The sequence below is a fragment of the Heptranchias perlo genome, chromosome 19 (assembly GCF_035084215.1).
Source record: "Heptranchias perlo isolate sHepPer1 chromosome 19, sHepPer1.hap1, whole genome shotgun sequence".
In the NCBI taxonomy this organism is placed as follows: Eukaryota; Metazoa; Chordata; class Chondrichthyes; order Hexanchiformes; family Hexanchidae; genus Heptranchias; species Heptranchias perlo.
Window position 1 is genome coordinate 9,691,074 of NC_090343.1, and position 12,840 is coordinate 9,703,913.

Consider the following 12,840-nt stretch of genomic DNA (forward strand, 5'->3'; position numbering starts at 1 on the left):
ACCTACAGGGCTACAGACAAGAGCTGGAAAGTGGGATTAGACTGGATTGCTCTTTTTTGGCTAGCACAGACACGATGGGCTGAATGGCCTACTTCTGTGCCATAAATTTCTGTGATTCAGACACAATGGGCCGAACGGCGGCCTCCTGTGCTGTGTGATTCTATAAGTATTCAAATATTCGGTGTGCTCAGAAGATATCGAGCTCCCCGACCCATTTTTTTTCTCCCTTTGTCATCCGTCCGTACATCAGCACTGTCCTCTGTGCCCTGGAGGGAAGGACAGTCCAGAGCGCAGGTGTCGCTGCTGCACTTTTAATATTGTTCCTTGGCTCCCCTGGAGTCGACTAGCCTGTTGAGGCTCTCAAGGCTCTGACGTGGATAACCGTCACTTGGGCGGGGTACCAGAGAGGGATCCGCGGTAACTGTGTTGCAGTAAGCAGCCTCAGAGGGTCACCAGCAGTAACCAGACTCCAATAGACAGCGACCAGTGGTGACTAGAATCCCATAAGGGGTCCCAGAAGATTGCCAGTGGTAACCAGATTCCATTAAGGACTCAGCACCTTCAAGACAGGAAGGGAGAAAATTAATGAGAGAAAATAAATTAGAAGTGAGTAGTGAGAGTGATCGGATTTGTTCCAGTAGTTCGAACATCTGAAACACCCACCACTTTCCCCAGAACAGCTCTTCTCGATATTTGTATCACTATCAGACAGCTGGGGCATAACAGGTACGGCCTTTCAAAACATTTCCTTGTATTCCTCAAAGTATTAAAGCCTATACATGTCTGGCCCCTGTTTCTCCCCAGGCTGCGTTAATACTGGCACGGGTAAAGGACACAACAACAACTTGCATTTATACAGCACCTTTAACATAGTAAAAACGTCCCACAGGAGCATAATCAGACAAAGTTTTGACACCGAGCCACGTCAGGAGATATTAGGACAGGTGACCAGAAGCTTGGTGGCAGAGGTAGGTTTTAAGGAGGAGAGGTAGAGAGTGACGGGCACCATGACGATTGGCTTGAGCGGAGTCCGTCTTTTTTTTGTTAATAATGCTAAGTTCCCCCAAACTCCCTGCCACTCGTGTATGTGTTTGAGGTAGAACTGAATCTGTCCTGAGCTCTCTCTCCGGAGTCACTGAAGAACTCTTGTTTTTTTTTAAATTTTACCGCCAGTGCGAGGAGTGTCTGTGCTGGCAGCACGGTGTTTGCATGGGCCTGCTGGAGGATAGCGTGCCAGAGACCTACACTTGCTACATTTGTCGTGATCCACCAGGTGAGTGCTGGGCGGAAGCGAATGCGAACGTTGGCACGTGAGAAAAGAAAAGGGACACGATTTACGTGTCGTGCGCCTCGGAGAGATCTCGAATGCATCGCGCGCAGGGCATGAATCTGAATTGGAATGATGGTTGATAACGGGGGGAAAATATAGCCGCCATTTGCGTGCGGTGAGATCACGAGCACCTGAATAAGGTGAATGACCAGTTCAACGGTTGTGATGGTATTGGCCGAGGGAGGATTTTGGCCAGGAGAATTTCCTGATCCTCTTCAAATAGAGCTGTAGGATCTTTAATGTTCACCTGAATGTGGTCAATAAAGAAAGAAAAGAACTTGCATTTATGTAGCACATCTCAGGACCTCCCAAAGCGCTTTCCAGCCAATGAAGTACTTTTTGAAGTGTAGTTACTGTTGTAATGTAGGAAACGTGGCAACCAAATTGTGCACAGCAAGATCCCACAAACAGCAATATGATAATGATCGGATCATCTGTTATTTTTAGTGATGTTGGTTGGGGGATAAATATTGGCCAGGACACTGGGGAGAACTCCCCTGGCCTGATGGTCTTATACCTCTGATTCCTCACGGAATGGGAGCAGGGGATTCTAGCCTCACAGGGAGACAGAGGAAAACTGGAGGGCAAATTAACCCATTGGCTTCAGAGGCTGTGGATTGGGAAGGGGAAACTCAATCCAGGCTCTCTTTCCCCCCCCCCCCCCCCCACCACACCTCAGAAGGGCATGATTCCATGAGCGCCAACAGCCCTCGGTACATCACTCAAGTTACCGTTCTTCACTTGAGGGTGAAATATCTGAGCAGTGTCTTGCCCTATCCTCATCTGGCATCCACAAACCTTGCAGGAAGGATTGCTGGGTGACCATTTGGAGTGGGAACCGTGGCTGAATTTTTCACTACCCTAGCACATGGAAACTGAAACCGACAGTAACCCTCCAAAAATGGCACCGGTTAAATCTAACTCGGCTCAGACCCTGAATTGAACCCTGGGACTTTCTGGTCTGTGAGGTTCAGTGGCACATTTATCCACTGAGAGAAAGAAAGACTTGCATTTATATGGCGCTTTTCAGGACCTCAGGACGTCCCAAAGCGCTTTACAGCCAATTAAGTACTTTTGAAGTGTAGTCACTGTTGTAATGTAGGAAACACAGCAGCCAATTCGAACACAGCAAGATCCCACAAACAGCAATGTGATAATGACCAGATAATCTGTTTTAGTGATGTGAGGGATAAGTATTGGCCAGGAGACCGGGAGAACTCCTCTGCTGTTCTTTAATATAGTGTGTTTTACATCCACCTGAGAGGGCAGACAGGGCCTCTGTTTAATGACACATCCGAAAGATGACACTTCTGACAGTGCCGCAGTCCCTCGGTACTGCACAGAAATGCCAGCCTAGACTTCAATGCTCGTGTCTATGGAGTGGGTCTTGAACCCACAACCTTCTGACTGAGAGGCAAGAGTTCTCCCCACTGAGCCGCGGTTGACACAGATAATGGAACTACTCTAAAATATGCTAATGGGGTTGAGCGGAAGGGTTTTACTGTGTAGCTAACCTTTCTGGTGCCGAAATGAATCGGGGGGGAAATGTTCAGTTCTCGGCTTTTAACACCCCTCGTTTTTGACGAGCGGCCATTGATTGGAATGTCGTTCCTGCCGTAGATCAGCGTTTGAATTCTAGATACTGGTACGACAAGGAGTGGCTGAGCAATGGTCACATGCACGGCCTAACCTTTCTCAAAGAGAATTACTCTCACCAGAACAGCGGGAAGATAGTTTCAACACACCAGCTACTGGGAGATGTGCACAGGGTGATTGAGGTACTGCACGGCCTGCAGCTGAAGATATACATACTACAGTAAGTAAGAGCACCGGTAGTTTTAACGTTCAGCCAAGTGTCTTATCACCATCAGTGGTCCAGTGCATTGCACCAGCCGGAGATCGGACTGGAATTTGTTGTCCAAAGTATTTGACCACGCCGCTTTCCTGATCCCAACTGAGCAATCGGAGGGGAAGGTGCTGGGTGGGAGTCATGTGTTGCCTCGCAGTGTGGGAAAGTTGGGAAGGGGAAAGTGTCCTGAGTTCTTCTAGCTTCATGCTTGAGATCAACTTTGGCAGAGGCTTGGAAGATGATTGCCGATCTGACTAGGGAACAGCCCAGGGACTGTCGATGAGGGGACTCTGTTCTAAAGCTTTCTGTTCAGAGCAGTTTTATTGCCACGTGGTTGTGGTCTCAGTCAAATTAATCCAAATCTATGTTTCACCAAAATTGCTTAGTTTACAAATGGCCTATTCTGGTGGCTCGGCAGGTGAATCCAGCTCCTTCCTGGTCTGGGTGGCTTTGTTCTACATTACGTAGTGCAATTAACCAATTGGGCAAACCGTAGATTCAGCTTTTTAAAAGATGTGCTTATGGGAACTGAATGGTGCAGTGGGTTAAGCACTGGCCCGTTGTCCCTGGACGTCGGCCCGGACCGACCCAGTGAAAGTTGCCTCTTCCTGCTAACTGTCGAATGGGCATGGGACTACAGCTCAAAGCTGCCCCTGTGGGCGATCTCACTCAGAGGATGGTTGGTATGGGAATTGGAAAGGTTACTACTCTGATGCAGTGGGATGGTGCTCTTCTGATGTGGGGCCGGAGGCACATCGTTGGAGCCCAGAGTTCCATTCGCCAGCACCAACATCCCTCGCTCCGGTGATCACAAAACGAATGAAATGGGACTTGTGCTTATTTTCCAATTTCTTGGCTTGATCACCTGCTGTGCAATCTGTCCCCAGAAATAAAGACCAACCAGACCTGAAGCTCTGGTGCAAGCCCTGGAGAGTTTCCTCAACCACCATTGAAAAGCTGCGGGAGAGGCAGAGTGCACCCAGTGAAGATAGCAACAGTGGAGTGAGCACTAGTGCGAGCACGCAGTGCAGGACGCAGAACGGCACGGCCGAAAGGCAGAGCAGAGTCCCCGTGATAGAAGAGTCCTACATCACCAGTGAACACTGTTACCAGAAGCCTCGGGCCTACTACCCTGCTGCAGAGCAGAGGCTTGTGGTGGAGACGAGGAACTCCACACTGGATGAAGGGATTGGAAGGATGAGGGAGAACGGAGACGAAACGCTGGCCGAGAGGTTCGGGAGAAACATCGACGAAGACTCGGGCAGGCTGGACCTTGATCTTCACCGAGAACAAGCGAGTCACTGCAAGGTTAGTGCTTCAAGGCGTAACTGCGTATCTAGAGATTAAAAACGTGCGATATTCCACTGACGGGCCTTTCTCCACCAGCTGTAGGGGGACCCTGAGTAAAATGATTGTGATGTTTACTGTGAAGTAGATTGTAGACCATTGGTGTACAGCACAAACAAACGATCAATAGTTTGTCACTAAATTGTCAGTGGCAATTAGGCCATAGGGTTGGCTAGTAATGGGGGATTCCCTTCTACAGTTGAGGTTAAGGCACGTTATTGGGGTTGAGTTGAGGGAGGTTTACCCTGCATCTTACACTTGCTATACTTGAAACAAAAACACAACATCTGGAAACGCACCACAGGTCAGTCAGCATCTGTTGAGAGAACAGACAAGCTGGTGTTTCGGTTGTAGACACTTTGTCACAACTGACAAACGAACAAGCATTTCAATAGGGTGAGATTTATTTATTTTAAAATCAAATTCTATTTAAACGGTGTTCATTTTTCATTGTTTCTCAGTTCTGATGAAGGGCTACATCCAAAATATTAACTTGCCATTTCCCGCCACAGATGCTGACGGACCTGCTGTGCGTCTCTATTATTTCCTGTTTTTGGTTTCAGATTTCCAGCATTTGCTTGTTATCTCCTTGCTGTACCTGACTAGGTGTAACGCTCAGCGCCCGTTCTGGGAGCAAAGAGTGATGGTGAACGTCCCATTCCCCCCCGTTACACTGATGCTATCATCCTTGAACGTGAAAATTCAACCCACCCAAAAAAATTAATGGTAGTGGGAGTGTTTCAGTTAGTTGCTTAATAGCATGTCCTTAAAGTGATGGGGAACACATATAGCTAATTACACGTGTTCAATTAGCATTAATTTATAAACAAGCTTTAAAGAAAATAATTCAACTATCTCCTCCTCTCTTGAAGTAACTGACTCTGGCTGAGGTTTGCTTACGTGGGTGCCAGCACTTATCTCATGTAAGTGGATATTCTTTGTGTGAGTCCCAACGACGATTATCAAAACTAGGGGCCATAAATATAAGATAGCCACTAATAAATCCAGAGCTTTACGGCCTAGGCAGCTGAAGGCATCAGGGATGCGCAAGAGGGCCAGAATTGGAGGAGCGCAGAGATCTGAGAGGGTTGTCGCGCTGAAGGAAGTTACAGAGATAGGGAGGGGCGAGGCCGTGGAGGGACTCGAAAACGAGGATGAGAATTTTAAAATCGGACCTGGAGCCAATGTAGGTCAGCAAGCACAGGGGGTGATGGGAGAACGGGACTCGGTGCGAATACATTTATATCAAGTAAATGGTTTGCCGAGAAGAGCTATGAGACAATAAATCATTCGGCTTCGTCAGCAGCTCCTGGAATCTCATCGCGTCAGGAGATTAGAAAATGTGGAAAATCTAACAACGAAGCACCTGCCCACGAGCAAAAATTTCAATGCGGTTCAGCAGTTTTGTTGACTGCACACAAAACAGATTTGGGCAATTTTTGTCATCAAATTTTAAATGACTGGTTTATTGACTGGATCATGGGTTTCAACACCCAAAATAGCATCTTAGCAACCCACTTTTTAAAAAAAAATACGTTACTCAATTTTTAAAAAATAAATTCTGGAATGGGAAAAAAAAGTCAACAAATTTGTCAGTGCGGGTTTAGTGAATTTGCAGTGATTTCAGATAAATACACCTTTTACAAAGAGAGATTCTTTGCTGTTAAAAGAAGTAAAAGATTGATAGTTTTGTCTCAGTTGAGTCCTTATTTTGCAGTAGGTTTATGTGGTCTGCATCAAATCCTGGCCCACCGATTCACCAGTCCCATTCGAGTTGGACGTGTCGTATCAGCCCTGACTCGAGCTGCTCGACTGCGTGCTTTGTTCTGCCCTGGTGCAGTTTTAAGTAGAGTTGCTGAAGGGTTCCCTGATGTCTCGGTTAGTGAAGGCAGTGTGTAACGGAGCCGTGCACATCCAGGGAGGTCCCAGGTTCGATTCCTGGCCTGTGCTGAGTTAGCTGATCTCGGACAAAGTGGTAGCAGGGGGGGTACTACAATATGGACTGGGTGTTGTTAAGCTGAAGAGGGGGGACAGTCAGGCCAGGGTTCCCGCTCCGGTGAAGCCTGCTGAAAAGTGTAATTGTGTGGATGTCCGTCGAGGACATGGACAAGCTTAGCTGCGACGCCCCTCCCACGCTCACTCTCTTGACTTGTAGATGCTGAATGGCCACTTGAGTGAGGTACTGGAGGGGGTCCAGTCCTGCCTGTGGGACTGTACCTCAGAGTGAATCAGCTGCTTCAGAAGAGGAGGGAAGAAAATTGGAGGAGGAAAACAATAAGCCTTCTTTCCCTCCCCACTCTATATTGCAGCAAGGACGTGTTGCAGTACCTGGTCCCCCTTATTTCCCTCCTCTGTAAGTCTACAGATTCATAAGAAATAGGAGCAGGAGTAGGCCAATCGGCCCCTCGAGCCTGCTCCGCCATTCAATAAGATCATGGCTGATCTGATCCTAACCTCAAATCTAAATTCATGTCCAATTTCCTGCCCGCTCCCCGTAACCCCTAATTCCCTTTACTTCTAGGAAACTGTCTATTTCTGTTTTAAATTTATTTAATGATGTAGCTTCCACAGCTTCCTGGGGCAGCAAATTCCACAGACCGACTACCCTCTGAGTGAAGAAGTTTCTCCTCATCTCAGTTTTGAACGAGCAGCCCCTTATTCTAAGATTATGCCCCCTAGTTCTAGTTTCACCCATCCTTGGGAACATCCTCACCGCATCCACCCGATCAAGCCCCTTCACAATCTTATATGTTTCAATAAGATCGCCTCTCATTCTTCTGAACTCCAATGAGTAGAGTCCCAATCTACTCAACCTCTCCTCATATGTCCACCCCCTCATCCCCGGGATTAACTGAGTGAACCTTCTTTGTACTGCCTCGAGAGCAAGTATGTCTTTTCTTAAGTATGGAGACCAAAACCGTATGCAGTATTCCAGGTGCGGTCTCACCAATACCTTATATAACTGCAGCAATACCTCCCTGTTTTATATTCTATCCACTTAGGAACTTTTTAACCGATTATTCTGCCCATTTGGTCAGGTCCGCAGCAGCAGCGGTGACTCTGCTCCTGATGCACACCGGGAGAAGGAAAGCCGTAGTTTGAAGGAAGTCGGGGAAGGGGACGCCAGCGACCCACAGCTACAGTGGCAGGTCAACCTGCTGACGCACATCGAGTCGTTGCAGGACGAGGTCTGCCATCGGATGGACTTCATTGAGAGGGAACTGGATGGTGAGCGGAAGGATTTGTTTGCCATAGATTTAACATTTTGGGTGGAGCCCCCTCATTAAAGCGGGTGGGTGAGGCCCCCTTTATAGAAAAGCAAACACCAGGGTGGAGGTGAAAAGCCAAATACGGTAAATACTTACAGAAAGCCTTCTGTTCCGGCAGTGTCAGCTGACATGAAAGACCCCAGCCAACCATTAACGCCCTAATCTTAATCAATTAGAAGCTGATTAACCTGCCGTCCCATTTCCATGTCAGACTCGCGGTCTTTATTGTTCTTTTCAGTTCTTCCATCATACAGCTTTGAAGGCATGCTGCTAATGCACTGGGGGGGGGCCAGGTACTTGGGCAGGCCAGGTACAGCTGACTCTTAGGACTACTCGAGCATCTTACCCCTCAGGTCCGCCTGCATAATGGCCACTGCACTCCAAAATTAATTCAGCACGACGTTTTGAGGTGACAAGGTGCTAAATTGAACATAAGTGGGCAGATGCTGCAGACTGCAGTTTTTGTAAATTGTTTATTTTTAAGGAATTGAAAGATTTTGCAGTGTTTCACTGACCTCGCCTGAAGAGCTGCAGTTACGTGCCCAAGTCCTGGTGTGGGGGGGGGCTTGAACACACCGCCTTTTGTGCCATATTGACACTTGTTAGTTAGATGCTTTGTCTTTAGATCTTAAGGTATCTCTTATCTCCTTGTACGCAACTATATTCAGAACATTTCCAGCATATGAGCTGTGACCTCACATATTGTGGCCGTACGGTTTCCGAGCAATTGACGAGAGATTATTTTTGGATAACTTTAAAGCACTGATGTCACTACTGATCCGTTCACTACCATCAGTGACCTGCCAAGCATGAGTGGCCACTGCCGTCAGATAAGCAGAGCCCCGATTGAATGGAGTCTGCCGGGAGACGACAGGGCAGAAGTCGTATCTCAAGCGACTCTAATTAACTGCTTGAACTTTCCTCTCCATGGCGTTTTTTTGGAACCCACCAATTTGTCGAATTATTGCCCCCGTCTTGTTTCAACTGAAACCATGCGCAGTTCTGTGGTAACATAAGGTTCAGAAGGTCGTGGGTTCAAGTCCCACTCCAAACAGTCGAGCACAACATCTAGGCTGACACTCCCACTGCAGTACTGAGGGGAGTGCTGCACTGCCAGAGGTGCCGTCTTTCGGATGAGACTTTAAACTGAGTCTGGATGAGCCTGCCCATTCAGGTGGACATAAAAGATCGCATGCCACTATTTCGAAGAAGTGCAGGGAAGTTCTCCCCAATATTTATCCTTCAATCAACATCACTTTAAAAAAAACATTATCTGGCTATTATCACTTTGTTGTTTGTGGGACCTTGCTGTGCGCAAATTGGCTGCTGCGTTTCCCACCTTACAACAGTGACTACACTTCAAAAGTACTTCATTGGCTGTAAAGCGCTTTGGGATGTCCTGAGGTCGTGAAAGGCGCTATATAAATGCAAGTCTTTTAAGTGCCAAGCGCAGCCCGTACTCTGGAAGGGAGGTAACGGCACTTCTTAACTCCCAACTGTGTGACAGCATTTGTGGAGGCAGAGCAGCAGGTCCACAGCTACATGCCCCAACTGGTTGGTTTCAAAATGGTGTAGAGAGGGTAATGGTAAAATAGCTTACTAAATTTAGATCACATGGGTTTCCACCGCTAGATATACACAGGGACGAAGGCTATCTATGTATTTCTTTACTTTGCTTCATTTTCTTTCTTCCCAATTTTCTTCCTTCACCCCTCCTGTCCAAAGTCATTGACTCCTTCCTGGGATGCCAGTGCCCTCCAGTACCTCGTCCGACTGGTTATTACTTGTGGGTGAGCCTTACCAGTGAGTGTCGTCGGCTGCCTGACTATAGAGGATATCGTCGCCCAGGCCAGCTCCGTGCCCTGTCCTCACCCAGAATCCAGATGCAGAATTCCAGTAATTGAAGTTTGTACTAATCAGGAGCTCTGCCTGACTGTTCAAAATTTATTACCCCAATCCTCACCCATTCACTGCGGCAAACTGTATCTCCTCTACCGACCTCCCCTCCCCACTATTGCCCAGCTGAGATCAGCCAGCTCAACACAGACCAGAGACTGAATCTAGGAGGTTCCCAGTCTAGTGACTTTACGTCGGAGCAATTGTGGCTTTTTTAAAAGTTCATTCTGGGGATATGGGTGTCGCTGACACGGCCGGCATTTATTGCCTCCTTAGTTGCCCCTTGAGAAGATGGTGGTGGGCCGCCTTCTTGAACCGCTGCAGTCTCTGTGGTGGAGGTGCTCCCACGGTGCTGTTGGGTCAGAAGTTCCAGGATTTTGACCCAGCGACCATGAAGGAACGGGCGATATATGTCCAAGTCCGGATGGTGTGTGTGACTTGGAGGGGAACTTGGAAGTGATGGTGTTCCCATGGCTGCCCTCGTCCTTCGAGGTGGCGGAGGCCACGAGTTTGGGAGGTGCTGCCGAAGAAGCCTTGTGGGAGCATAAACAAAAATGTAGGAGCAAATTTGTGGGTTAACGTACGCTAGTAAGTAATTCCATTTTCTTTGTTTTCCGTCCCGTCCCCCCCTTCTAGTTCTGGAGAGTTGGCTGGACTACTCCGGCGAGCTGGAGCCCCCTGATCCACTGACTCGATTGCCACAACTCAAACACCGGATGAAGCAGCTCCTTGCAGACCTGGGCAAAGTGCAGCAGATCGCTTCCTGCTGTCCTGTGTGAGATGCACGACACACCCATAGACCCTTGACCGCAGGAATGCTGAGGGTGGCCGCCCATCTTAACGGAGGTGGTGTGGTCATATCTATATGTATATACATATATATGTGTGTGCGGGACTAGCGCGCGCAAAGTGGCGCATGGGCAGGACTGGGTTTTGTGTTCTACTCCGACGCATCCAGACTCGAGTTTCTATTTTTATTTTTCTGTTTGCATTTTGTCTGTTCTTGGGCTTTTTGGCCTCTTGCGATATTCCTGGCTTCAGGAGAAGGGGGCTACTCGCACCCAACTGCGATCCTCAGTCTGGGGGAAAGGACAGGCGGAATTCTTCAGTTTCCTTCACATCTCCTTGTCTGAGTCGCTCGGAGCGGAGCTACGTTTGAACTTTTTAAGAGCGCGGGTCACCAGCCAGACATTTAGAAGAAAAAAAAAACAAAGCAACGCAAAGGATTATTCGTGTACTTAAAACCCCATGCATTGACTTCTGTCTTGTGTTTATTTGAAGGAGAAAAAATACTTTTTGTTTGGCCAGGGTGGGTGGGGGTTCTGGCAGTCAGTCAGGAGAACTAACTGGGAGGAGTTAATGAGCAAGGGAGCTAATGCCCACACAGCTGGACTGACCGATTTAACCTCAGCACTTTGGGTAAAGGACGCCATCTGTAATTGTTAATTCAGCCCTCACGAGGTCACAGATTCCTCCAAGCAGTTTCTCCCAGTTACGTCGTGCGGTCGTTGCATTATAGGTGGCGGGGGGGGGGGGGGGGGGACAGTTTAGGGTCGTCACCTGCGTGTAAAGTGCAAAACGGGACAGCGTGTGACTGAGGTAGGAGGGTGGCGGGATCATTGCTCGAGTCTGATGTTTGCTTCTGCTGGTGACATTTCATGACAGCCCACTCAACAAAAAAAAAACCCGACTGTTCTGTCCAAAACCAGACTGCTGACATTCCTAGGAAGGAATCATAGAAATTTACGGCACAGAAGGAGGCCATTCGGCCCATCATGTCTATGCCAGCTGAGAAAAAGCTATCCAGCCTAATCCCACTTTCTAAGACCTAAGGCCAGCACTTTTTCTTGAAATGTTCTCTGTCTGCACTGCTGGGTTGCTCCAGGGAGTGGCTTCATTATAAGCAAGAGCAGAAAATGCTGCAAATACAGCAGGTTAGTCAGTATCTGTAAGGAGAACAGACAGGCTAACGTTTCCAATGATGGGTTACCTGCCCGAAACATTAGTCTGTTTTTCCCTCTTTGCAGATGCTGACTGACCAGTGTGTTCACATTTTTTTCTTTCTTGTTTGTTTTTTCTTACAGATTTCATTGAACGCATTGCAGGCCGTGACATTGGACTGGCCTGACTGGTGCCACACATTTTTAGGTTGCCAGCCTATTACATGGGGGTCAGGAGGCTCGGAATCAGCCCCCCTGCCCAGATCAGCTTGAAATTCCCCCTGTACCATTGCTTTCAATGGAACTGGTCATCTCCTGGTGGCACCCTCGGAACAGCCTAGCAGTGAAGGAGACCTGGCCAGACATGGTCAAATAGAAAGACTCCATCTGAGTTTTTAAAAAAAATCAGACAAGATTTTTTTATTAATTCTTTTTTAATGCAATAACATTGGGGAGTACTTTGGACAAAAAGTTCTCCCCCCATCCCCAGACTTCCCTTCCCCCTCTAATTGAAACAAATTCTTCTTTTTAAAAACAAGACAAGTTGTCGAAATTAATAATACTTTGGCAAAAGCAAAATACTTTGCTGGAACTCTGAAATAAAAACAAAAGATGTTAGAAAAGCTCAGCAAGTGAGGCAGCATCTGTGGAGAAAGAAACAGTTAACATTTCAGGTCGAAGACCGTTAGTCAGAACTGGAAAACGTTAGAGTTAAAGTTTGGGAGCAACTCTTTAAAGTTAAAGTGTTCATCTTCCAGTTCTGATGAACGGTCTTCGACCTGAAACGTTAACTCTGTTTCTTTCTCCACAGATGCCGCCTGACTTGCTGAGCTTCTCCAGCATTTTCTGTAATAATACTTTGGAATGGTTTTTAAAAGGAATACAGAAGATAACACCAATTGCAAAGTCACTCAGGTTTCAGCAGTAATGAGAAATGCCCCCTTTCACTTAACAGCTGTGTTTAGCTGTGACCATACCACTTAACTTTTTTTTGATGGACAGGTTGGCATCCACACATTGACCGGTCTCAATCTGTGGTCACTGGTGTAGTGGGAGGCTCTTTGGAAGGTGCCGCCAGAATGTGAAGCAGAATTCCCATTTACACTTTCTGCTGCACTTTACGTTAATTGCAGAAATTCCAGAAACTGGCCAGTGTAAACTCTGTGCATTACTTCTTCCAGTCAGTGTTTCCTTAGACCAGGAGATTCA

At 47.5% G+C, this 12,840-nt stretch overlaps 1 protein-coding gene across 7 annotated transcripts in view; it reads left to right on the top strand.

Annotated features, from left to right (window-relative positions):
• The window catches only part of LOC137335138 (PHD finger protein 20-like), a 58,773-nt gene extending 47,825 nt beyond the window's left edge, over positions 1-10,948 (top strand). For all 7 annotated transcript variants that reach the window (XM_068000268.1, XM_068000267.1, XM_068000272.1 and 4 more), the window contains 5 exons: positions 1,174-1,273; positions 2,951-3,146; positions 4,067-4,487; positions 7,565-7,754; positions 10,328-10,948. In XM_068000268.1, coding sequence (XP_067856369.1) covers positions 1,174-1,273; positions 2,951-3,146; positions 4,067-4,487; positions 7,565-7,754; positions 10,328-10,470 — 1,050 coding nt within the window. In that variant the 3' untranslated portion in view covers positions 10,471-10,948. The remainder of the gene's footprint in view (positions 1-1,173; positions 1,274-2,950; positions 3,147-4,066; positions 4,488-7,564; positions 7,755-10,327) is intronic.
• Positions 10,949-12,840: the final 1,892 nt, after the last annotated feature.